The following is a 27573-nucleotide window of genomic DNA, read 5'->3' as shown; positions in this document are numbered from 1 at the left end:
AAGTTGGGTTGGGAATTTTCCAACCCAACCTAGGTATACTTACTAATTTTTATTAGGACTACGGGTGCCTGCTTGGCTTTGAATGCAAAGGCCTTTACCTCACTTGTGAACTAAACGAGGGTTAGGTTATTCATTTGTAATGAGCTCAACCAACTCGATTATATTAAAAAGGAAAAAATAATTATATATATATATATATATATATATTGATTTTTCTCTCTCTCTCTCTCTCTCTCTACAATTGTTGTGCCTCCGTCACTAACCCTCCGTTAATATTGTCTTTTGTCAAATAACTTTTAATTATTGCTATAATGGCAATTTTTTTTTTGATAAAGTATTATTCGACAAAAAATACTATTAAAAATAACTTGTTAGAACCATTTGGTCCATTCAATTATACATACATACACACATATATATATAGTTGTATAATTTATTTAAAATTCATACTTTTTTCTTTTTGAGAGAGATTTAAAATTCATACTTGTTTTATTACCATCTTAAAAATCTATCGGTCCTCTGTCATTTTAACTCATAACTATTTAAATCCATTTATCCATTCAAATTGACCCCTTATAATTGAGTAAAAATTCAATCATTTATTCCGGTCATAATGTATAGTGATCCAATAATAATAATAAATAAATGCGCACTTAATTAGTACTTCGAGAATACAATATCAATTAGCGTCTTCCGAAATTTCCAATGAATTTTTTTAAAGTTTCCAAAATAAATAGGATCCAATTATGATTCTCAAAAAGAGAAGAGGAAGAAAAAAAAAAAAAATAGCGAGCCAATTATACTCCATTGATTCAAGATAATAATAAGTAAATAAATGGTTGGTAATTGTGTTACTCATTATTGACTAGCCAACGAAGTAGGAAAGAAGAGCCATTCAGGTTTTCTCCCTTGTCCACTTTGGCTGTTCATTTCATTTTTCCATCAGTAATCCTCCCCAAACTCCAAACAATCATCGACATCAAGCTTCGTTTCTCTTCATCCCCCACAAAGCCACACAAACACAACGACACCCTCATGGCCCAGAAGGATGAGGCTGTTCATGACCAACTCGCCGACTCACTCAACGATCTCTTCACCAGCGTCTCCACCATGATCAAATCCCAGCTCCAAGTACTCTCTCTTTCTCCTTCTCTCTCTAATTACTCTTTTCTTTAATAAAATTTCTGGGATTTGTGTAATTTTGGGTTCTGATTTTGAAATAAGGGGACGAATAATGAGCTAGAAGTGTTGGAGAAAATGAATGAGAGAGTGGGTGAAGAATACAAAGGGATGGGTGGCGTGGCATCTGGGCTGAGGGTATTCGTGGAGCAGTTGAAGTCAAAGGGTGGTAACTTCGACCAATATGTGCAGCAGATTGATGCAATAGAGCAACAAGTGACTGAGTTTGAAGCTGTTGTGTCAATGCTCGATAAGCATGTTTCCCTTTTAGAATCCAAAGTTCTTTCTGTTTACCCTCATCCTCCACATCCCACTTCCTAATTTTCTACACTTGTTGTTGGGTCTATTTTATTATTCCAATCTTTGTTTTTTTAATGTTACTTTCTATTGATTTAATGTATCTCACGAGACAGTCTTATAAAGCGCTCTTCTCACATTTGATCAATTCTACACATACGTGACATCTATATTTTTGTAGAGTTAGCAAAAACACAAGTCAAAATAAGAGGTGTTTATGAGAATTCTGCACCAAGAAGATTTGAATCCCCATTCTCACCCACCAACTCATACTCAAGGGGCCCAATTGGAAGTTCCTTTAATTTTATCTGGCACTAAATTTGATAATGGCAATGAAATTTGAATGTACTTGAACCATAAAACTTAAGCTAAAATTTTATTTATGAAGCCTTTAAAAAGAAATCCATGTCTCCAAAACAACAAACTTGTCCGATATCACACACTTGTATCACAGTACTATGGGATAATTACTGCTTTCATTTTAAATTAAAAAAAAAAAAATCTATACAGTGAAAATCAAGAGGTGTTTCCAAAAAAAAAAAAACCCCAGAGGGAAACAGAGAAGAGACAGAACAGAAAACAATTACAGAGGGCAAAATTAGGCCTGTATTGTTGCTCTGTTATACATTCAACTTATACATCTTATCAATCTATATAATCACAATGTAGTTAGCCCAACTAATTTGTTGGTAATCTCTTTTTTTCTTTTTTTGAGGGAAAGTAATCTCTTTTTCTCATTTCATCTTTTGTCGATGACGTCCTCTGTAACCAAGAGACCAACTCCTTCTATGTCTAGCTGAATTTTTTGACAAGTTTTGAAGCATCATAGCACGTGTTTTACCATCTGGTTGAAGACCATGCTCACGCATTTTGGTGTACAGATTCTTTGCAGAATCAATCTTGCCCCTTAAGTACATTCCTTGAATGACAGCATTATAAAGAGATACATTTGGTGCAGCCCACTGCAAAGGAAACAAAAATCAGTACGCCAGCACACTCAGTTTCAAAGGTCCATTTCTCAACACACACACACACACACACACAAAAAAAAAAAAAAAAAAAAATCAAAGGTCCAAACAAATTATAAATGCAGTAGCATTAACAAAAAATTCACAGGTTTATAACCCAAAAGGATGAGCATTTATCACAATAAATGCAACATAGTGTGTCTTTAATAATTGCGCTGAAGAGGCACCACTCAACAAAATCATTTATGTCACAAGCTTTCTTCAAATGGACATTAGAGTGAAAAAAGAAAGAGACCCGGGGGGGGGGGGGGGGGGGGGGGGTGGGGGGTTGTGTGTGGGAAGAAGTGACTGCATTTTGGACAATTCAGCAATGTAAAATTTGTGGTTGATATGAAATTTTGAAAAGATAAAATATTTTCACCTCCCATTTTGTTTGTTAATTCCATATCACAATAAATTGAATTCAACTGAGATAAAGTTAAATGGCCAAAACATGTCAACAAAATAAAACTTACATTTAGGATTTCCTCCACTTCATCCCAGAGTGATCCCCATATGCAAGCTCTTAACAATGACAAATGAGTAAATGTGTCCGGATTGCATTTTTGGTGAACCATGTGCTCATACACTTGCAATGCAACTTTTGGCTTCCTTGCAATCTCACAAGCACTAATGACAAGATTATATGATGCAGTTGGAATTGAGAGCCCAAAAGCTTCCATTTGCCACAAAAGCTGCAGTGCTCTATCCCATGAACCAAGCTTTGAGCAAGACATTAAAGCAGTGTTGTACAAATGTAAATTCAATTGAGAGTCTTGATCTCTCTTAATGCTGTCAAAGAGCTGAAGAACATCGTCATGTCGATCTGCATTATATAGAGCACCAAGTAGAGCATTCCATGTGTATGCATCTGGTGAATGACCCAAAGATGTTGTGATATCATAAACCTCAAATGCTAGTTTGACCTCCCCAGCTTTCGCAAGAGAGTTAATTAATGCATTACAAGCAACTAGGTTTGGCTTCAAGCCAGCCTTCAACATATCTTGAAAGACACTAAGTGCCAAATTCCACTTTCCCTCCTTTGTGCACGCACTAATTATAGCTTGCTTTGTATCATTCCCCGGTTCAAATCCGTTCTGAACCATCTCACTGTAAGCATCAAGAGCCAGCTCATTTTGACTGCAATGAACAAAATTGCTAATTAATAGGCAATAAGTAACTCGTGTTGGACAGCAGCCATTTGCCTTCATACTTCTCCAGATCCTCTCAGTTTCAACACCATTGTTAACTTTACCACATACTGTTATCATAGTGTTATATGCAATTGCATCAAAATCCTTCTTCACTTCACATTCCCCTAGCATTTCCATAAGCATTTCAAGGGCAGTATCACTACCCTGAGAATTCGCAATTGCTTTAAGTACTAAGCTATAAGTGTGACCTGTAGTTATCTTCTTTGTCTTCAAAAACTCAAAGACTCTTAACCCATCATCAGGCTGCCCATTCCTAAAAAGGCATGATAAAAGAGAGTTACAGGCATGTAAACTAGGACAAAGACCTGATAATTCCATGGACCTAAATAATCCCAATGCACTTCTAACCTTATTGGTTCTGCTAAGCACCAAAAGTCGCTCTGATAACAACTCTTCATTTGTTTCCTCTAGAAAATGTACCCTACTTTCATTCGCAATCGTCATCCTGTTTGAAAATTTTGACTCAGTCTGGCTAACAGGCGTAGGACTAGGTTCAATATCCAAATCCTTGTGATTTGTGACATTTCCCCAAGGAGGCCAAATCTGCTCAACAAAAGATTCTTCAAATCCCTCATCTCCTTTAATCAATTTGTTTTCTTCCTCCTTTTCACAATCCACACCAACATCAACACTTGCAACCGTGTTCACAACAATGCGTGATTTGTCCACCCTCAACAAACTGATATTTGACGTCTTTGGTTGCCACGTGGAAATTATGCCCAGACCAGGCATTATGGCACCCTGAGTATTTGAATTTATAGCTGAATTAACATATACACAACAATGAAAATGCCGATTGTGGATTTTACAGAAGTAGATAGTTGGAATATATGGGTAATATCTGCAAGAAAACCAATTTGATAAAACCATAGCAGAATTCAAACTCCTCAGCATTTCACACATAACTGGGCCCTGAAAAAGGAAAACAAGGATATTAAATGGAGACTCTTTAACCAAGGGAAGCTACTTGAGATAACAGCTAACCTTTTAAAGCATAAGTTAAGGATAATTCAAGCCCTCAAGAAACGAAGAATCTATTATCCTGTCCCAATAAATTCCTATATTCTAAATGCTGCTGGCTCACAATCCACAACACATAAATTAGAAGAATATTTCATTAAGTTGTAGTTAAATTTTGGGAGGTAGAGGCCTAGCCCACTTTGGCTCATGACAATGCTTGTGAATATTATTGCAATTTTATGTATGGGCAATTCCTCCTTTTTTTTTTTTTTTGGGGGGGGGGGGGGGGGGGGTGTTTATAGTAAACTAATCAACTGTATTGAGGATTTGTATGAAAATATATATAATAATGATTTTAAAGGATGTAGAGGCTAATAAATTTATTTATAAAGGAATTTCTACCATTGGATGTGATTGAGAGAACATAACTAACATGCTTCATTTCTCCAGGGAATTTTTTTTTTTTTTTTTTCATGTCATATATAAAAATTACCTATCTACTATTAATACTTTAAAGTTACCTTGTCTCAATAGCTCTCTCATGGATAGCATATGTACAAGAGAACCATTAAAAAGTTTCATGAAGCTATAACCATCATATTCTCCTTTTTTCTTTTTCTTTTTTTGATTGGTAGATAGTGGGGGAGGGGTGAGGTGGAGTTCGAACCACCAGCATGAGATACACAAAGAATGCCATTATCGTTGGGCTATCACTTGAACCCCATGATATTCCCTTTTTCTATTCTAAGAAGCCATAGTTAATCAATAGCCGTAATATGAAAGACATGAATAGAAAATGACATGCGGTTAAACAAAATTAGGAACAACTCCAAATATGCATCAAAATTTGCAAATCAGCTTATCAAACCTTTTTTTTTTTTTTCCAATATCCATATCTATTATTTGACTACGTTCACATATATGAAAAGTACACATTCCATTAAAAGAAGATATTTTTAGTTGCATTAGGTACAAATAAGCTACAAAGCATGAACTTAGTAGTAGGAGATATGGACTTTCTTAATGCAATGGAACATAGCAAATATATCCATTCATATGTTGAAGTAATAAAATGATGTTATGAAACTTGAGTATTACTAACTATTTATTGATATTCTATGAAGACATCAAGTAGTAAGTTGTTTCTTTCAATTTTGTGCTTCTATGCTAGGACTAGAATCTCAATCTCTTAAAGGTCCACCTTCATCTCTTAATTGGTGTACAATTGCAACATGGTCATTTGATACAGACAGCTTCATTCAATTGGCTGGCTTTATCCATATGTTCATTAAAAAATAATACTAGGCTCACAAAATGTTAAATCTATGTCATTTTGAATCCAACATATAATGTGAACTGCTCAAGTGTGAATTGCATGTCTTATAGCACTTGTATGATACGATCAAGCCAAAGTTTAGTACGATTCAGAAAAGTGATTTGCATTACTTTAGTAGCATTGAACAGGTTTTTCCTTTTAAAAGAACCTATTGTGGCAAGCTACAACTTGACCTCACTGTGGTGTCTCTCATGTTGAATAGAAATCTTAGACCAAATTCTGCAACTATTATGTAGAAGGGAAATCCAGTATCACAAGCATATTTGTGTTATGAGATTTGAATAAAATGATCATATGTTTCTTTATGCTAAATAAAATGCTTACAAATGAGTTCATCTATGATCTTCACCCAAAATGGAACTTCAAGCAAGAGAAAACAACCATTATTTGCACAAGTACAGAGTACCTCCAGGAATTTCCTATAAAACCAAGTATCTATATTTATTCTGTTTATCAGCTGGGTTATGGAAACTACAATAACTCTCAAACCACATGGAAACTAAGTAAACCAAAGTACCAAACACAAACAACATTAGAACAAATTAAATAGAGGCATGACCAAAAGTTATCTGGACAAGATAGAAACCAATGTTACAAAGAGTGTTTTTAAAATATTTCAAAGAGCAGAAACCAAACATAACCTTTTGCAAGGTTTGGGAGAGGCGATTGATAGGCAAACTTACCCCAAATTTTGGAAGGGTTGGTTTTTGGATTGAGCCCACATTACATCAGTTGGGTAGTAGGGTACTTTCCATTTCAACAAGGTCCAACCTCTACTAAGTAACAAAAACAACGAAAGTTAAATATAAAATTATATACATACATACATACATACATACATATATATATATATATATATATATACTTGAAAATGTAGTGAAAAAGAAAATACGATCAATAACAATTAACCAAGGATCTATGACCTATTACCAAATGATTGATTGTGTTTTCAAATCGTATTATATTTGTGTTTATTCAAATATGCTCAACTTCTCCTTATTAATGATTAAGACGGGAAAATTAGGCCTTTCCAGGTAATGCAGTTCTACGCCCCATTTTGCATATTGCAAATGGTTGTATGTCAACCTAAAGATAAAAGAATATATTATGAACTCAGAATGTAGCAAACAATTAAGCAAAAATTTTCTTTTTTTTTACTAGAAAAATGACACGTCCTTTTTTCTGTTACTTCAAAGGGAACCTGTGAGGATTTACTCAAAACAATCAGCACAGTTTGATTCTCAATGAACATTCATTTACACTAGAAAGCATATCAATATAGCCTTCAAAATTTTAACAAGCACACAAACTGATAGTTAAAATTAATGAAACCATCTGGACCAACTTCATAAATACACCCAATTAGTTTCAAAGCTTGTAAGAGACAATTTCACAAACACCTTCCATGCAAAAAAAATAATAATAATAAAATAAAATAACTTAAAACAGACACCTACTGCCAAGCCCACAGGGCCGGCCCTTCCCTTAGGCGAGTTAGGCAATTGCCTAAGGCCCCCAAAATTTTAGAAAAGAACCGGGTAGTAGAAAATTTAGTTTCAAAAATGATGTGGCACATCCTTTTAACCAAAAAAACAAAAATTTTGGTAAATCCTATTAAACATTGGTTCTAAACAAAATCATTGACCAAAAAACAACCACATAAACTACAAATCCGGTCTAAGAGATTAACCACAAAACAATCACAAATAAATCCACTCAAAACCCTAAAAATTTTACCTTTCTCTCTAGTCTCCAGTCTCCACTGTTCAGTCTGTTCTCTCTCTGATTCTCTGCTCTCCGCCTCTCTCAAGTCTCAACTGCTCACCTCACCGTATCAGGTTCTGAGGTTCAGGAATCAGGTATAAAATTATAAATATTTGTTAAGAACTTAAGATAACTTTGTTTATTTGGGCCCTCCCTGTAACTTTGTTTATCACTTATCAGTTTATCATTATGGCTGCCTGGACCCTCCCTGGACTGGGCGTTAAGTTTGGGCCTTCAAGTTTTTTTTTTTTTTTTTTAAAAGCCTGCATTTTTTTTTTTTTTTTTTTTTTTGGGTTATAGATAGGATTTGTTTTGTGTGTGTTTTTTTTTTTTTTTTTTTTGGGTGGGTGGGTCTTATTAATAAGTCATGTGTTAGTGTTATGGCTGTGCTTAAATTTTTGTATAAATCAGGTTTTATTTCTTATTTGTTCTACACTTGAAAGTTATTTTTTATTTTAGTCTTTATAAATATAATGTTTGATTAGAAATGTCTACTAGAAAATATGCATCTGGATATGAAAAACTTAAAAAAAGAAAAAAAGAAGAAAAATTAATTAAGTCTCAAAAAGGATCAATGAACAAATTTTTTATTAGTAATAAACAAAATATAACACAAAATTTAGATGAAAATATCACAAATGAGCAAGAAATTCACCAAAATAATTTAGAAGAAAATGATGTTCAATTTTGCAATACAACAAATCTTGATAATGAACTTCAAAATAATTTAGAAGAAAATGAAAATAATGATAAAAAATATAATATAAAAAAATTAAATAAACATTAATTTAATTAATATATAAGTATAAAAAATGCCATATTTTTAGTTCTCGCCTTAGACCCCAAAATGTTTAGGGTTGCCCCTATTTCCCTCTCATCCTCTCTCTGCCTCAACCCACGTCACACCATGCTCCATGACTGATCACCAAGTTCTCCTTCTAAACCTCCACGGCCGAAGCTTTTCAAGCTCATCACCTCCAACCACGCACCATTGCCGAAACCCAGCCAAAATCAAATCACGACCACCACCATAACCAAAACCCAGCCAAAATCAAATCGCAACAAAAACCCAGAAGACCACCAAATCACAAATCAAATCACACCTACCAAAATCTAAGCACAAAACCCACAAAACAACCAAAATCACAAAATGAAAACACTGAAAGTGAACCCACCGTTTAAAAAACATGGCGAAAAACACATTTTAGTCCCTACATTTTCAGAAGATTCCCATTTTAGTCCCTACATTTTATTTTTACCGCTTTTAGTCCCTATCCTGAAAAACGCTTCCCGTTTTGGTCCCTACCGTTACTCATTTAACAGAAATATCCTACGTGGCAAACGGTCCAACAGTAAATGCTGACGTGTCTATTAAAACAATATTAAAAAAACCCACGTCAAATAAAAATAATATTAAAAAATGCCAGTCAACAATTTAATTTTTGAAAAAAGTTAAATCATATAAAAATAATATAAAAATTTCTAACCTAATTATTTTTTAAAAAAAGAAAAGAAATTAGTAATTAATTTTTTTTCCTTTTTTTGGAAGAACATGAAGAATGTTCCAGGAGATGTTTCCCATTCCTCTTTCTCTATTCACAGTTCTCCATCTCTCCCTTTATATCTCTCTTCTACGTCTCCCATTCCTCTTTCTCTATTCACAGCATGTTTCACTCATCTATCTCTTCTCATCTGACTAAGTTTTGGTTAGATCGAATCGGTGGTTGCTGGGTTTTAGTGGTGGTGTTTCGGTTGTGGAGTTGAATCGATGGTCGGCTTTGGTGGTGGGTTTTTTTCAGTGTTTGCTAGGTTTTAGTGGTGGCGTTTCGGTTGTGGAGTTGAATCGGTGGCCGACTTTGGTGGTGGGTTTTTTTCGGTGTTTGCTGGGTTTTAGTGGTGGCGTTTCGGTGGTGGGTTTCGATTGTGGAGTTGAATCGGTGGTCGGCTTTGATCCATTTGGTGGTGGCGTTTCGGTGGTGGGTTTCAGTTGTGGAGTTCAAATCGATGGCCGGCTTTGGTGGTGGGTTTTTTTTGGTGTTTGCTGGATCCATTTGGTGGTGGGTTTCGGTGCTTGCTAGGTCTGTTTGGTGGCTAGGTTTCGTTGGTAGTTGGGTTTTGGTGGTGGTTGGGTTCTGTTTGATGTGGTGGTGGTTGTGCCGGGTTTCGTTACGTTTTCTCTAAAGTCTTATTCAGGCTTCGTTGGGTTTGGTTGTGTATGGAGGCTGAAAATCTGGGTTTGAGTTTTGTGTTTTTTGTGTTTGGTTTCAAAGCATAAGAAAATCTTGTTGAATGTTTGTGTTTTGTAAATTTTTATGGGCATATCTTTTTATTTTGTAAATCTGAGTGATTTTATGGTTTTGGTTGCTAAGAAAATGCAAGAAAAGAAAAGTAAATTTTTAATTTTTAATTTTCTAGGCAAGCTTAGTTGGGGAAGAAAAATGAAGAACACCTTCTTCATGTTCTTCCAAAAAAAAAGGAAAAAAATTTAATTTAACTAATTTCTTTTATTTTTTTTTAAATAATTAGGTTAGAAATTTTTATATTATTTTTATCTGATTTGGCTTTTTTTCAAAAATTAAATTGCTAACGTGGCATTTTTAATATTATTTTAATAGACACGTCAGCATTTATTGTTGGACCGTTTGCCACGTAGGATATTTCTGTTAAATGAGTAACGGCAGGGACCAAAACGGGAAGCGTTTTTCAAGATAGAGACTAAAAGCGGTAAAAATAAAATGTAGGGACTAAAATGGGAATCGCCTGAAAATGTTGGGACTAAAATGTGCTTTTCGCCAAAAAACATATATTGGTTTTGTTATTATATTTTAGAAAAAGAATCATCTTGTTGAACTAATTTTAGATCTAAATTAATCAAACAAATACCACAAGCAAGAATGATAGACTGAAAGCAAAGCAAAAGAAATGGTATTTCCTAGAAAAGTGTTTTCAAAAAATAGAAAGGGTAAGTAAAATATAAAAACTATTTGCTTCATAATCTCAAATAAATAAATAAATAACCAAAAATCACACACCATAATCCGGTGAAGTCTCGTGAGCCACAATTTCACATAAGAGAATCATCTGAGTTGAGAGGAAGAGATTTTCATAGTTTTTGGCTCGGCAGCATAATCTTCGATTTCCTTTCTTGACGCGGCTTTCGCTCGCTCCTCTCCTGTCAACCTAGGCGATGTATAAAGAGAAATAAAAAGAAAAAGAATAAAGTATCGCGTAAAAAAGAAGAAAAGAAAAATGGTGAGAGAAGAAAGACGGACTGAAATCAAGTGCACTATTGTAGGTATTTTTTTACATTTTTTACTTTTTTTTTTTTTTACTTTTTAACTCTCATTTAATATATTTTATTTAATGGTTGAGATTGAAAGTTGTTTTTTCAACTTTTAATCTCAGCCATTAATTATAATTGCATCAGGGTATTGCACCTGAATCTGAAAAAGACAAAGAGACCTACACATACACATACACATATATAAGCACACATACACATACACATACACATACATAAGCACGCATAAACACGTACACATACACATAAACATACATAAATATAAACACGCATAAACACATAAACATAAACATATACATACATAAGCACACATACACATACATACACATACACATACATATACACACATATACATACACATACAAATACACATAAAAATACATACATATACACATAAATATACATATACATAAATATAAACACACATACACATAGACACGTATAAACTCACATAAACGTAAACATACATACACATAAACTTAAACGCACATAAAGGCTCGATTTAGCAAACCAAAATAACTAACGAAATTGTTTGAGGATTGGTGTTAGTTTGCAATTTTTACCAGTCTATATGAGGGTTTAATTTTTCTCAGTCTGTATGTGTATTTATATTTATGTTTATGTTTATGTGTGTGTGTTTATGTATATGTGTGTTTATGTTTGTTTGTTTTTGTTTATATTTGTTTATGCGTGTTTATGTGTATATGTGTTTATGTTTGTTTGTTTGTATTTGTGTTTGTGTTCATGTATGTTTATGTGTATGTGTGTTTATGTTTATGTTTATATTTATATTTATAAATATAAACATACACAAACATACACACATACATAAACATGCATAAATATAAATAAACATAAACATAAACACATATACAAATACACATAAACATAAACATACACATACACACACATAAACATACACATACACATACACACTCATACACATACATATACATAAACATACACACATACATAAATATAAATGAACATAAATATAAACACACATGCACATACACATAAACATAAACATACACATACACACACACACACACACACACACACATACACACTCATACACATACACATACATAAACACACATATACATACACATACATTTTTAGTTCTCGCCTTAAGCCCCAAAATGTCTAGGGCTGCCCCTACAAGCCCATACAAATTCTTGCATTTTATGTTCAAATAAAGCAGTAACACACATGACACACCCATTAGCATAGAAGAAGACTAGCAAATGGAACAGATAAGAATTAAAGGAGAGAGAAAAAAGAATGTTACTTACTACAAGAAGTTGACGTTGGGTTGCTTGCAACAATGGTTTTGGGGTTTGCTTTGGGCAAGGTGAAGGCTTGGGGTTGATGGAAAGGATGTGGTTTGAAACAGGGAGAAAGGACAGAAAAACCGAATAACTAACAACAATTTTTATGAACCTTGTAAGGATATTTTTTGGGCCTAACTTCGGTGCTCGTTGCTTAGTTCACAACTCCTTGACTCTCAATAGGCTCGTCTAATAAAACCGTGAAGGCCCGATTATATATGTGAAATTATCCATTACAATCACATGGTGACCCCTTTTTTATCCACAAAAGAAAAAGGAAAAAAAAAACTTTGTTGCTCAAGTGACTAACACATCTTGCCCCTGTTCATGTTTCCACGATTTAGCTTTGTCTTTTCTCTCTTATTTTTAGTAGGATTTAAAATATATATATATATATATATATATATATTTCGATAATGGATGATTAGGGGATTTGAACAGAGAATATATACTTTAAAAACACTCGAATGTGCAAATCAATTAAGTTATTAGACTCTTAACATAGTAATTAAGAATTATAAAAAACAATGAAAATTAAATGGCAACTTATGGTTTCCATTTATAATTTTTTGGAAGATAAGATGTTTGGACAAACAGCAATGATAGGCGTGTTCCAATTTTATAGCTATGATAGCATTTGTGATCACTTGTTAGAACCCCATGATATTCCCTTTTTCTATTCTAAGAAGCCATAGTTAATCAATAGTCGTAATATGAAAGACATGAATAGAAAATGACATGTGGTTAAACAAAATTAGGAATAACTCCAAATATGCATCAAAATTTGCAAATCAGCTTATCAAACTTTTTTTTTTCGTCCAATATCCATATCTATTATTTGACGATGTTCATATATATGAAAAATACACATTCCATTAAAAGAAGATATTTTTAGTTGCATTAGATACAAATAAGCTACAAAGCATGAACTTAGTAGTAAGAGATACGGACTTTCTTAATGCAATGGAATATAACAGATATATCCATTCATCTATTGAAGTAATAAAATGATGTTATGAAACTTGAGTATTACTTACTATTTATTGATATTCTATGAAGACATCAAGTAGTAAGTTGTTTCTTTTGATTTTGTGCTTCTATGCTAGGACTGGAATCTTAATCTCTTAAAGGTCCACCTTTATCTCTTAATTGGTGTGCAATTGCAACATGGTCATTTGGTAAACTCAGACAGCTTCATTCAATTGGCTGGCTTTATCCATATGTTCATTAAAAAATAATACTAGGCTCACAAAATGTTAAATCTATGTCATTTTGAGTCCAACATATAATGTGAACTGCTCAAGTGTGAATTGCACGTCTTATAGCACTTCTATGATACGATCAAGCCAAAGTTTAGTACGATTCAGAAAAATGATTTGCATTACTTTAGTAGCATTGAACAGGTTTTTCCTTTTAAAAGAACCTATTGTGGCAAGCTACAACTTGACCTCACTGTGGTGTCTCTCATGTTGAATAGAAATCTTAGACCAAATTATGCAACTATTATGTAGAAGGGAAATCCAGTATCACAAGCATATTTGTGTTCTGAGATTTGAATAAAATGATTATATGTTTCTTTATGCTAAATAAAATGCTAACAAATGAGTTCATCTATAATCTTCACCCAAAATGGAACTTCAAGAAAGAGAAAACAACCATTATTTGCACAAGTACGGAGTACCTCCAGGAATTTCCTATAAAACCAAGTATCTATATTTATTCTGTTTATCAGCTGGGTTATGGAAACTACAATAACTCTCAAACCACATGGAAACTAAGTAAACCAAAGTACCAAACACAAACAACATTAGAACAAATTAAATAGAGGCATGACCAAAAGTTATCTGGACAAGATAGAAACCAATGTTACAAAGAGTGTTTTTAAAATATTTCAAAGAGTAAAAAGCAAACATAACCTTTTGCAAGGTTTGGGAGAGGCAATTGATAGGCAAACTTACCCCAAATTTTGGAAGGGTTGATTTTTGGATTAAGCCCACATTACATCAGTTGGGTAGTAGGGCACTTTCCATTTCAACAAGGTCTAACCTCTACTAAGTAACAAAACATTGAAAGTTAAACAGAAAATTATATACATACATACATACACACACACACATATATATATATAATATTAGAAATAAAAAAGAAACATAGATTAAAATTCATCATACTTGAAAATGTAGTAAAAAAGAAAATATGATCAATAACAATTAACCAAGGATCTATGACCTATTACCAAATGATTTATTGTGTTTTCAGATCGTATTATATTTGTGTTTAGTCAAATATGCTCAACTTCTCATTATTAATGATTAAGACGGGAAAATTAGGCCTCGAAGTGGAAGATTCCAGGTAATGCATTTCTACGCCCCATTTTGCATATTGCAAATGGTTGTGTGTCAATCTAAAGATAAAAGAGTATATTATGAACTCAGAATGTAGCAAACAATTAAGAATTTTTTTTTTCTTTTTTTTACTAGAAAAATGACACGTCCTTTTTTCTGTTACTTCAAAGGGAACCTGTGATGAAATGACTCAAAACAATTAGCACAGTTTGATTCTCAATGAACATTCATTTACACTAGAAAGCATATCAATATAGCTTTCAAAATTTTAACATACACACAAACTGATAGTTAAAATTAATGAAACCATCTGGACCAACTTCATAAATACACCCAATTAGTTTCAAAGCTTGTAAGAGACAATTTCACAAACACCTTCCATGCCAAAAAAAAAAAAAAAAAATCAACTTTTAGACTAACTTAAAACAAACACCTATTGCCAAACCCATACAAATTCTTGCATTTTATGTTCAAATAAAGCAGTAACACATATGACACACCCATTAGCATAGAAGAAGACTAGCAAATGGAACAGACAAGAACTAAAGGAGAGAGAAAAAAGAATGTTACTTACTGCAAGAAGTTGACGTTAGGTTGCTTGCAACGATAGTTTTGGGGTTTGCTTTGGGCGAGGTGAAGGCTTGGGGTTGATGGAAATGATGTGGTTTGAAACAGGGAGAAAGGACAGAGAAACCGAATAACTAACAATGATTTTTATGAACCTTGTCGTAAGGATATTTTTTGGGCCTAACTTCGGTGCTCGTTGCTTAGTTCACAACTCCTTGACTCTCAATAGGCTCGCCTAATAAAACCGTGAAGGCCTGATTATATATGTGAAATTATCCATTACAATCACATGGTGACCCCTTTTTTATCCACAAAAGAAAAAGAAAAAGAAAACTTTGTTGCTCAAGTGACTGACACATCTTGCTCCTGTTCATGTTTCCATGATTTAGCTTTGTCTTTTCTCTCTTATTTTTGGTAGGATTTAAATATATATATATATATATATATATTTATATATATATCGATAATGGATGGATAGGGGATTTGAACAGAGGATATATGTTTTAAAAACACTCGGATGTGCAAATCGATTAAATTATTAGACTCTTAACATAGTAATTAAGAATTATAAAAAACAATGAAAATTAAACGGCAACTTATGGTTTCCATTTATAATTTTTTGGAAGGTAAGATGTTTGGACAAACAGTAATGATAGGCGTGTTCCAATTTTATAGCTATGATAGCAATTTGTGATCACTTGTTAGAATTTTTAAAAAAAAAAAAAAAAGATTTGGAGTTGTAAAGTTGGAGGTATCTAAAGAATAAGAGTAGATTTGGTTTAACTTTTTGAAATTGTGCTTTTGGAAAAAATGATGATTTTAAAAAGTGCGGTTAGAAATTTTATTTTTTTAAAAAGCAAAGCGTTTGGTAAAAACTGTCAAAAAATGCTTTTTGACAACACTTATCAAAATTGTTATTTGAAGTGTAAATTACTAAAAATGACAAAATATACTCAATCGAATCACTCTGTTTTGTAATGTGGATAGATAACTCATCAATTTAAGTCGCAAATTAGAGTGCAGCTATCTATAGGGAAACAATTTGATTCGTTAAGTGCAACCTCAACTCAATCAAGTTTTCACAGTAATATTAGGAGTTGTGCTTGTGGGAAAGAAAATGCTACTTATAAGGATTTGTCTTGACAAATTAGAAAAGTTACAATAGCACAAGAAATATTTGCTAAGAATCAATGCAATTTGAGTAGCCATTACGAAAAAGTCATTAAAATACAAGGGCTTGATGAGTCTATGCTTACATATGTATTTGGCTATGTAATTCAGGATGAGTAGCTAATTAAGTCATTCATGTTGAAATTTGCTAGAACCTATAGACGATAGTTGGAGTATTTCTTCAACCAAAAAAGTTGAAATTTGTTAGTAATGGTTCATTTGTATTAGGATATGAAGAAAACATTGTATTACTTTTGAAGATAGCTTTCATTGAAGTTTGAACTATATTGACTATCTAGATGGTTTGATTTGTTGAACTTAGCTTTATCTAATTTGGCTTGTTGAATTATTTTAGATGGTTATGTAATTTGTGTGTGTGTGGAGAAAGATATGGTTATGTAGATTGTCTAATTTTGAAGTTTTTTGGATGATTGATTAGTTGGCTTACATTATATTCATGTTATGAATGAAATATTTATTTCATATAATTATTTATAATTAATTAATTATAAATTATAAGGAATACTAATGATTTTATGTGCGAATTAAATAGTCCAAAACATTTTCAGCTCATTGTCCGTGTCACAACCAAAAGCTAAAAAAATAAGTCAGTTTTCTAAAAATAAGTCATTTTCAAAACGTAAAAAAAAAAAAAAAAAAAAAAGTTTCGCACTAAAACAAAGAGAAATGATATGTCTACAATATTTTTACAACAAATCATAAGTGGCAAATTGTTACTGGTTGTTATTTTGGAGCAAAAAAGTAATCTTAGCGTTAGTTTGAAATTTGAACCAATAACAACTAACCACATGTTATTTGTTGTAAAAATGTTGTAGACGTAGTATCTCTCCTAAAACAAATAGAGTGCAAGAGTATGTTTGAATGGTCTTATTTTCATTTTTCTTATTTTATTTAATATAAAAGTTATGTAAAAGTATAACTTAGAAAAAGTGAGGTCTTAAAAAGATTGTGTATTAATTAGTGGTAAATATAAACTAATATTTTAAGCAAAAACAAACAAACCTTACATAAAAATAGACTAAAATACATGTTTGACCCTTAAAGTTTGAGTTGTTTTTATTGGACTTTGTTTAGGTCCAGTGCATCCACTGCACTGAACCCGGTAAGATGAAGACACGTGTATAAAAATAGACACATGTTATCATCTCAACGAGTTCAATACTGTTGGACACTGGACTTAATCCTGACCCGTTTTTATTTTGGTTCTTGAAATTTGAGATTTTTCATTTTAAATTTTAGATCACCATGTTTGATTCAATTTTCAAAATTGCCCTTCCATCCATTTCCATGAGTGATATGATCATTAAATGCCAACAAAACTAATTTTTTGTTCTCTCTCTCTCTCTCTCTCTCTCTCTTAATAGCCAAATTAGTCATAGAGATCAAAGGAATGATCATTTTGAAATGTAATCAAAGTCAATGGACCAAAAGGAAAATCTCAAACTTAAGGGACTAAAACAAAAACAACCCCAAGTTTAAAGGTTAAAATTATAATTTAGTCATAAAATTCTAATTAAATTATGTTTTTCAATTAAATAAATTAATTACATTACAGTCTGCTCTTTTTTATATTTTGTATTTTAAATACATTTAATTAAATAAAAGATGACTCTCGTAAGTCTTAATTCTACCAAGTCACTATCTTTTGTATGCAACATATGGCTACACCCTCTTTGTACCAAGTGGCTAGCCTTTATCAAATGTAAATTACATAATTCTTTTATTGTTTGGGATTATTCAAATTAAAGCCTAACTTTTTAATTAAATCATTAACTCTTTAAATCGTTAATTACATCCTAAATGAGTCTCTATTAACTAAAAGTAACAAAATTCATATAAATTCTAACTAAATCTATCTCATCATAGGAAAAAAAAAAAAAAAAACCCTCATTCAATGTGAGACTATAAGATTCTTTTCATTGTATGAGAATTAGTTTTAGTCATTTAGTTATTATTATAAAAAATTTACAATAAAATTGCATATTACGTAAGGCCATGTCCAAATTATACTATATATCATATAGTTACTATATAATAAAATTTGTCAAGTGAACCCCTTCTATTTCTACTTATGTCATTGTGATGCATTATAAAACAATATTGGGCTTTTAAACCCTCTAATATGGACTAGAAACCGGTCTACATGCTTCCCATGAAATTTTTTTTTGGATGGGAACATGCTTCCCATGATTGCTTTCTTCTCCAGCACGGCAGCACCTGGGCTAATCGCCTAAACCATCATGATCATCATGACAAAGAACAACCATCATGATCTTGGGTTATAATTAGAAAAAAAGGCAGATTGGAATTTCAATTTTCATTTATTTTTTCTATGACCACGAAGGTCATCTTGGGTTTATATATATATATATATATATATTTTTTTTTTTTAAGTTGACTCTGTCTCTCTCTCTCTCTCTCTGTGTGTAATAAAAAAGCTGATTAATCAGTTAGTTACAAGGCGGAACTTCTTATTTATTTATAGTTGTTATTACAAGGAGCAGCATGCACATTTGGCTCCTAATTATCTTATTTTCGGTCAGCAGATCCAAGGTCCAAAGCCAACAAACACTATCATATCATATGTCATTGGCCATTCCAATAAAACATCTAATAATTCATTCAGGAAATAAATTTAAAAAAATGCTGTCAATTCAAAAGAAGCTAATTCAGCCAAAAAAAGAAAAAAGAAAAAGAAGAAGCTAAAATAGCAAACAGAAGAAACCTAATAATAAACAAAAAAAAAAAATAAATAAAAAGCAGCAACATTTGAAACTGATTTATAATATTAATGAAAATTAAAGTACATATATATAACTGTTATGCAGTTTGTCACGGTATTAATATCAAATATGATAATAATGCCCGAGGCTATTACATAAAATAGAGTACAAAAACATTTTAGACCCAATCAAACATGATATTGCTCAAGCTGAACATCCTTGGCCTTCAAAGGAACATACTCCCCTAGATAAACTTCAAGATGATCCGAGAGGGCTGACTTGTCTATATTTTCATGGTGGTAGGACTTGCAAACGAAATAGAGCACTGTCTGAACCACAAGCCCAAAAAGAAACAAAATGAAAAGCAATAACAAACATAGAACCCCAAAGCCTACCCTACTCACTATGCCCAATGATACACCATGCACAACTAGATTCTCAAATAAAATTTTTATGATTGCGAATGAAAAATTGAGCGTCAAAAATACCAAAACAGCCACAACCATCTTTCCCCGTATAAGTGCCTTGCTCTTAATCATGGCCCCAAATCCAAAAGTGTCTTCTAACACGGTCACAACGCTAGCCAATTGCCAAACTATGGTCATGTACACAAAACCCACAAAATACAAGATCCAAAAAACAATTGATATGGGAATAAAAGCCTTGGTTGACCTAAATCCAAGTATGCAAATAACGAGGATCACAAAAGCCAGAATCTGGTAAACGAAGAAGAATAGGTAAGAACACAAAAACGTGACCATAAGCCTCTTCCAAACCTTGGGGACAACACTCATAACCTTTTTGAAATCGACTTCACGGCCTGTGTAAATACATGCAATGGTGTAAACCACAGCTGAGGTAGAGAGGAGTGAAAGGATGAGGAGGATAGTGAAGTATGCAGCATTGAAAAGCCAAAAAATGGTCCATTCTGAAGAGAGAACATCGGAGACTTTGTTGTATGTAGGAGACCCAGCTCGGGTATAATCCAACACAATTTCGTTGTGGACGATCTTTGAGAATAAAACCTCAGATACTTGCATATGAACCAAGAAGATTACGGACAGAGGAAGGATTAAGACCAAGCTGATTTGGCCCAAGAGTTTCCCCCATGAGTGCATGATCTTGTAAGCTTCTTTGTAGATACCAAAGAGACCGAGAAATTGCATCTCTTCTTGTTCCCTATCCATGGTGCTAGCTAGAGCTTTCTTCAATGGATTATTTGATTTCTTGTTGGAGGGGATGAATAAACTAGAATAAGAGATGGAAATGAATTATGAAGAGAAGAGAATGGTACATAACATTGGAGCAGGGATATAGATTATAGAGAATTGACTTTGTCAATTGTGATACCAAACTACCCCTACTTTCCAAATGAACTAGCCATGGTCCACTTTTTATATTAATCATGGGAAAAAAAAAAAAAAAAAAAAGAATATATATATTATATAATTGCATTATGTGGTGCGGAGCCATTATTCTTAAATGAGTGGCCCCTCAAGTAAATAAATATGTTTCGTGTATATTCAATGAAAAATATAGGACAATGTGTGTGTGTGACAATTATCTTTTATCCACATCATTTGACCAATTAAAAACAGTAACTTGTTACATAAAACATCCACCCATCCATTATAAACAGATTTCACATATAGGCTAAGTAGGTTGATAAATCTTCTCTTCTAAAATTCGCATTACAATGTGTGATATATTTTTTTAAAAATAATGATAGTTGTACGTATATATGCTTTTTACTTTAGGTAAGTGTCCTTTCGATTAAGGTAAAATTATTGCATAAATGACCTCAAATACATCTATGTTTCTTCAGTTATATAGAAGAGCTTTTGTAATAGGTGAATGATCATTTGGCCAAGCCATTAAAACAATATCAGTGACGCTTCAATTTAGTGATGAAGCTAAAATTTGATTTTTAGAAGGGACAATTTATACAATGCACTAATAATTCACATAGGTGCAACTGGCGCATATGTAGGTATACACACAATTCATAACATGTTTAAATTGTAACAACTTTTCTATATATATTAGTAGCCAAAGTTGAGAGAAAATCTAATTAGTTTTTAATTGGATTCTCAATTTTAAGTCATGTGTCCTATTTAAATTTTAATTTTGTACTAAGTGAATTATTGAGTGTAAAAATCGAAGAGTCCAAATTCAATTAGCTAGATTCTAAATTGAATTTCAATCGGAGTCCAATTTTTCGCCACATGTCCATCAAATTTTTTAATTTTTTTGGCAAGTGAATTATTTGGTGCAAAAACTGAAGAATCTAAAATCAGTTAAATTCTAAATCATGTATATATATGTATGTATAATGAGAAACTATTACAAATTTTAGAAATGTATTGTTTATAAAAAGTGTAAGTTAATAATATGTATAATTTGAATATTTTCTAAAAAAAAGGGTATAATTTGAACCGTATAATTGTGATTATTTCTAATTGTATTTGTACATATATATGAGGCTATACACTAGTATATAATTAAAATCAAAGTTGAGAGAAAATTCAATTAGATCTAAATTGAATTCTAATGATTGTCTATTTTATGCCACGTGTTTTATCTAAGTTGTTTTTATTTTTTATTTTTTATTATTTATTTATAATTTTTGTTCTAGGTGAATTAATATTGTGCAAAAGATGAAGAGTCTAATATAAATAAACTATAAAAAACCCAATAAACAAAAAGAATGAGTAAACTCATGTGTATATCCAAAAAAATTAAATTAAATGAGAGAGAGAGAGAGTAGAACTCATCTATGACTATATATATAATTAAAGTCTATATTGTAAGGACTCGATTTGTAACGATCCCAAACTGGTATTGGGTTCGTATGTTGAAGGCCCAAACAATAAAATTTGTAAAGAGTAGGGTAAAATGTTAGGCCTTGGTTATTGGATAGTGGTTAGTCATGATGTTCATGATAATTGGACAAGGGTGAGCCGTGCTTGCCTAAAATGGTTTTCTCCTTAGCACGACCTGGGAGGTTCTAGTTCTTGGCCCTCCTCCCCTCTCTCTCTGGATTGCTTCCTTTTCCTTTTTATACTAGCCTTTACCCTCCCTCCAACGTCCACGTGTAGGTTCAGTTTTTTAGGGCTGATACTTGTCCTATCAGCCCATACCCAAAGTGATTGGGAGTGGTTGTAAAAGCTGAAAAGCATTACTCTGTTAGGTGCAAAGTACTTAATTGTAGTAATGGTAGCCTTTCCCTTGTCCTTTGTCGCCACACTGTTCAAGGGTCCTTTTCCCATCAATGCGGAGATGTTTAGCTTTTCCATGAACTGCTCCTATACCGTACTCGCCTTTTCTTCTAGGAGCGCTTTGGGATGCCGATGGCATAATCGTCCTCGACTATATCTCTAGGCCATTTGGACTTTCGTTGTATGTCCTCGGCAATGCCTTTCCTCGGCTCGGGCCTTTGGCCCTAATGTAAAGTGGGCTGGGGTCACAAATTCTCTGGCCCTACATATATATATATATATATATATATATAATCAAAGCCAAAGTTGAGAGATGATCTAATAAAATTGTAAATTGAATTTTAATTGTTGTCTAATTTTACACCACGTGTCTTATCTAAGTTATTTTTAAATTTTTGTTCTAGGTGATTAATGTTGCACAAAAGATGAAGATTCTAATATAAATAAACCATAAAAAAAGAACTCAATAAAAAAAGTAAATTCATGTGTATATCCAAAAAACCTAAAATTAAAAATGAGAGAGAGAGAGAGAGAGGGCAAAACTCATCTATAACTATATATATTGTGGAGAGATTTTTCACCCGCCACACAAGTTGTTTGTCAGCTTTGGGGAGCCAAGCCCGCATGGTTTTGTTCTTAAGGACAAGTATGGGAAGACTCTGGGTGCAATCCCACATAGGCAAGAGAAGCGCTCCACTCATGCTTGTGCCAAGCGCTTATAAGGCATGAGTGGGGCGTTTCTCTTGCTGATGTGGGACTGCACACAGAGTCTTCCCATACTCGTCCTTGAGAACAAAATCGTGTGGGCTTGGCTCCCTAAAGCGGACAAACAGCTTGTGCGGTGGGTGAAAAATCTCCCCACATATATATATATATATATATATATATATATATATATATTTATAGTCAAAGTTAGAGAAAATCCTTTTTTTTTTTTTTTTTTGAGAATCAAGAAAATCCAATTGGATTCCAATTGTTGTCTAATTTTACACCATGTTTCTTATCTCTTTCTTTCTTTTTTTTTTTTTTTTTCTTTTTAAAAAAAAAAAAAAAAAAAAAAAATAAATATATATATATATATATATATTTATATTGTTCTAGGTGAGTTAATGTTGTGTAAAAGACAAAGGGTCTAATATAAATAAACCATCAAAAACCCAATAAACACAAAAAAAAAAGAAAAAAAGAAGAAGAAGAAGAAGAAGAAGGAGAAACTCATGTGTATATAAAAAAACTAAAATAAAAAATTAAAAGAGAGAGAGAGAGAGATTAAAACTCGTTTATGACTTAAAAAATGTGTAACTCTTGCACCAATTATAATTTGAATCCATATATGTGTGTGATTGTAATTGTTTTTAATTGTGTCATGCATATGCATGAGTTCTATGCTAGTTTTGATATAGTGCACTTGAAAATTTAGAGTTTAATTGAAAACAAAGATAATTACTACCAAATTTTTGCTCATGTTGTAATTCTTTTGAAGATATGATTAATGATATTCATAAAGATTTGAATTTCTGTTATCAAATTTTTTTTTTTTGTATTTTTCTCTTTATTCAAAATTATTTATTTATTTATTTCTTTTCTTGCTAGTGTTTTCTTTTTATATGGTTTAAGTGGAGTAAAAGATATTGATAAAAATAAAATAAAAATCAAAGTATAATATTTTGGGGGATTATAATTCAAACATAACTAGTAGTTGATTTTTTCGGGTGCGGTTGGTGCAATTGTTCTTTATGGATAAAAAATTATCTTATAAGATTGTTTCATTAAATAGCTTTTTCTTATAGACCTTGAGTTTTGACCCTGGCTTTAACTGATGTAATATGTATACCCAATATATATATATATATATATATATATGGATTTTTCAGATCCTCTAGATTTCCTAAGGTATTCTACCAATAGATTTCTTTGAATTCTAACCACTCTTTTATAATTTAAGGATCTATATTTTGCTATGTCAGTATTTCACCAACAATACTCTTAAAATAATAAAATAATGTTGCAAACAAAACAATTAAAATTACTTGCATATAAACATTTGGTGTACTATGAATTATGGGGAAAAAAATATAAACATTTGTCTATATTACTTGCATTTAATAATTATAAAACTACCACCGCACACCCTTGATATGACTTTAGAATAGAATTTTTATATTGTATAAAAAAATTATAAATCCAATTATTGAACAATAATAATCCTTAAATTAGATGAGTCATGACTCATGAGTGAGCCTTAAAAGGCTTCAACTAGGCTATTTTTATTTTGGGCAGTTTCTCTCCATTACTAACAAATAGCTACCATATTTTTTACCCAAAAAAAAAAAAAGTCAAGATATTAAATTATATATATTTTCCAAAATTTGATGATATTGACCCCCAAGGTGAGGGCTGTTTTGGAATTAGAGGGGTTTTATAGTTCTCGAAAGACGGCAAAGACTAATTCAAACAAAGACTAATTCAACGGGTCGTGTTCTTCACGCCAATCAGCCAAATGTTTCCAAAGAGAAATAGAAATGAATTAAATGGTGTCTTTGGTTCAATAGAACAAAGTCAAACGTCCCTCTCCTGCTTCGTCTTTTTCCTAAGTAATTACGAGTCATCTTCCTTCGGCCCAATCTTGTCAAGTCAATACGCGCCTTCTTTGTTTACACTTTAGACTTTGTCTTATGGGTGGTAACAAAAACTATCACCCTGTAAAAATAAAAGTTAAATCCCTCGAGCTTCCATTTAAACCTTTCAACTAATATTACTTGTTTCTCCACCAAAAAATGAAAAGAAAAATAGAAAACCCTACTATTACTTCTTTAATAAGAAGTAAAGAAGAATATAATCATTGAAACTCTAAAAAAAAAAAAAAAACTTCTTTAATAAGAATAAAATTATTTACCATTATATTTAAGTAAGATATTAAGGCCCTGTTTAGATTAGGGGTGTTTTGAGTCATATGACTGGAAACTCATAACTAAGTTTGAGAATTATGTGGGACCCACATAATTTTGAGTGTTTGGCTTGATTTTCTCTCCATGTTTTCATCACTCAAACTCAGTTTGGATTGAGTGAGAGTGATGAAAACCGGAAAGACCAAATTGGTGTTTTCTGTTTCTGAGTTACATAACTTAGTGGCATTATGGTAAATTTTTGGACTTTGTGGGGCCCATAAATTGTGTTTTGTCAAATCAGACCCACTCACCAACGGCATTTTCTCATTCTTTCTTTCTTTCTTCTTCGGACCCACTCCAACGTTTTTTTTTTTTTTTCTTTGTCTTCTTTCTTTCCTTCTTCTTCAGACCCGGTCCATCGTTTTTTTATTTTATTTTTTATTTTTTTCTTTCCTTCTTCTTCATACCCACTTCTTTCATTCTTTCTTCTTCAGACCCAATCAACAGACCCACTCCAACGGTTTTTTTTTTTTTTTTTTTTTTGTTCTTCTTCTTCTTTCTTTTTCTTTCATTCTTTCTTCTTCAGACCCAACCCACAGGCCCACTCCAACATTTTTTTTTTTTTTTCAAACCCAATCCACAGACCCACTCCAACGTTTTTTTTTTTTTTTTTTCTTTTTTGTTCTTCGTCTTCTTCTTTTTTCTTTTTTCTTTTTTCTTTCTTTCTTCTTCAGACCCATTCCACCATTTTCATACATGCATAAATTTATACCCAGAAACAAAAACCCACACCTCATTTTCATTATTTTGATTTTCAATCTAAGGATTCTTAGGTTTGGGTTTGGGTTTGGGTTTGGGTTTTCTGTGTTTGTGGTTATGGCTTGAAGCTTGTTCGCTTGGATTTTTTGGTGGAGGTTGTGGTTTTGGTTGAGGGCTGTTGGTGGGTTTGAATTTTTCATTTATTCGGATTTTTTGGTGGAGGTTGTGGGTTTGTTTCTGGACTGTGTGTGCTGCATTGGGAGAAAATGTCTTGTGAGAGGTAAGAGAAATCCCCACGCAGGAACCAACCATAAGCAAACAGTGTGGTGTCAGTGGGTGGGCTCCACCATTTTGGCAAAAAGTAGGCTTAAATTTTGAGTTATATGACTGAGTTATGTTGCCAAACAAGAATTTTGGAGTTTTTGATAGAAAGTGGAAACTGAGTTATGAATTATAGGTTTTGAGTCTGAGTTATGAGTATTGAGTATTGAGTTATGAAAACTAAGTCATGGCTAAACCAAACAGGCCCGAAATATCCAGGACGGATCACTTCAGACATTTTTTTTCTTCTAAAAAATTATTCTTCAAGTTGTAACATTTATGTCAAAAACTTTGTAACTCAATTGACATTTACTAATATTTTCAATGGAAGTATTTAGGGTGTGAATCATTGAATCCCTTCGCCCCTATTATGTGCCTTGGTTTGTTAAAAAAAAAAAAAAAAAAAACTACTTTAGCTGTTAATAAAATTAGATAGTTACGATTGTTTATGTTAAGCATATACTACAAATAATTTTCTTTAAGCAGTTAGGCATATGAAGGTTAACTATTGAGTTTTAAGACAAAAGAAATTGAAAGCTCAAAAGGGTTTCGGCCCTTTTGGGCTTTGAAACGAGACCTAAATATCAAAACCCAAACCAACAAGTGAGCGAGTTGTAGTTGTAGAAGAGGGAAGACAAGGAAAGTGCACCATTGAATTGTCGTCAATTAAAATAGGGTTATCGAAGAGATGGAGGTAGAGTTGTTTCAAAGAAGTGAAATGCAAGTGAGCCAATGTTCTGGAAAGGATGCCATATATATATATAGCATGACATCACATCACACCACATCAAATAATACTAAAACAAAGTCTTAAAACACATTAAACATCTTTTTTTAAGAATTATATACAGAGTTACCAACCTGTGTCCCAAATTGCAAGCTTCAACTTCTTCCCACCAAGAGTAACATGTTTCACCTTAAAATCAACATCTATATAAAAAAACAAACATATATGAATTTTTTTTTATAATAATTTTTAAAAAAAGAGAGGAGTAGAGGGGGAAATGATAAGCAAACCGATGGTAGGAGATAGATCCTTGAAGGTATTGGAAGTGAAGCTCAAGAGGAGCGTGCTTTTCCCAACTCCAGAGTCTCCAATCAGCAACAACTTGAACAGGTAATCAAACTCCGCCATAGTCGAATTTGAAGAAGACGACGTCGTATCCATTGTT

General features: G+C 32.4%; 4 protein-coding genes across 8 annotated transcripts in view; 1 reads left to right on the top strand and 3 right to left on the bottom strand.

The window, feature by feature from the left end:
* The window catches only part of LOC126700411 (ras-related protein RABC1-like), a 31944-nt gene that overhangs the window by 4312 nt on the left and 59 nt on the right, over positions 1-27573 (bottom strand). The gene's annotated exons all lie outside the window — the stretch shown is intronic.
* Positions 855-1624, top strand: LOC126700412 (biogenesis of lysosome-related organelles complex 1 subunit 2-like). Its single transcript, XM_050398567.1, has 2 exons — positions 855-1131; positions 1225-1624. The coding sequence occupies exons 1-2, from the start codon at positions 1036-1038 to the stop codon at positions 1498-1500; spliced, it is 372 nt and encodes a 123-aa protein (XP_050254524.1). The 5' UTR covers positions 855-1035; the 3' UTR covers positions 1501-1624.
* Positions 1826-7890, bottom strand: LOC126700409 (pentatricopeptide repeat-containing protein At3g29290-like). 5 transcript variants are annotated; one of them, XM_050398560.1, is made up of 5 exons: positions 7731-7890; positions 6677-6769; positions 6318-6412; positions 2960-4609; positions 1826-2438 (listed from the first exon to the last, which is right to left on the bottom strand). In XM_050398560.1, exons 3-5 carry the CDS (start codon positions 6327-6329, stop codon positions 2211-2213), a joined length of 1890 nt encoding a protein of 629 aa, XP_050254517.1. In that variant the 5' UTR covers positions 6330-6412; positions 6677-6769; positions 7731-7890; the 3' UTR covers positions 1826-2210. The 5 variants fall into 5 exon arrangements, with proteins under 5 accessions (XP_050254517.1, XP_050254516.1, XP_050254519.1 ...); XM_050398559.1 differs by having other exon boundaries at positions 6677-6766; XM_050398562.1 differs by lacking the exon at positions 6318-6412.
* Positions 19404-27569, bottom strand: LOC126700943 (uncharacterized). Its single transcript, XM_050399106.1, has 4 exons — positions 27419-27569; positions 27259-27331; positions 19704-20463; positions 19404-19544 (listed from the first exon to the last, which is right to left on the bottom strand). Exons 1-4 carry the CDS (start codon positions 27567-27569, stop codon positions 19404-19406), a joined length of 1125 nt encoding a protein of 374 aa, XP_050255063.1.

Source organism: Quercus robur, chromosome 9, assembly GCF_932294415.1.
Source record: "Quercus robur chromosome 9, dhQueRobu3.1, whole genome shotgun sequence".
In the NCBI taxonomy this organism is placed as follows: Eukaryota; Viridiplantae; Streptophyta; class Magnoliopsida; order Fagales; family Fagaceae; genus Quercus; species Quercus robur.
This window is presented reverse-complemented; position numbering and strand designations above follow the sequence as displayed.

Excerpts from the sequence above, each read along its gene's own strand:
- LOC126700412 (XM_050398567.1), top strand. The coding sequence starts at position 1,036 with ATGGCCCAGAAGGATGAGGCTGTTCATGACCAACTCGCCGACTCACTC. Across the intron at positions 1,132-1,224 it reads TGATCAAATCCCAGCTCCAA|GGGACGAATAATGAGCTAGA; the intron begins GTACTCTCTCTT and ends TTTTGAAATAAG.
- LOC126700409 (XM_050398560.1), bottom strand. Across the intron at positions 2,439-2,959 it reads AAGTGGAGGAAATCCTAAAT|TGGGCTGCACCAAATGTATC; the intron begins GTAAGTTTTATT and ends TTTCCTTTGCAG.
- LOC126700943 (XM_050399106.1), bottom strand. The coding sequence starts at position 27,569 with ATGGATACGACGTCGTCTTCTTCAAATTCGACTATGGCGGAGTTTGAT. Across the intron at positions 20,464-27,258 it reads GCAATTTGGGACACAGGTTG|TTTATTCATCCCCTCCAACA; the intron begins GTAACTCTGTAT and ends CTCTTATTCTAG. Across the intron at positions 19,545-19,703 it reads AGATGGTTGTGGCTGTTTTG|ACAGTGCTCTATTTCGTTTG; the intron begins GTATTTTTGACG and ends CTTGTGGTTCAG.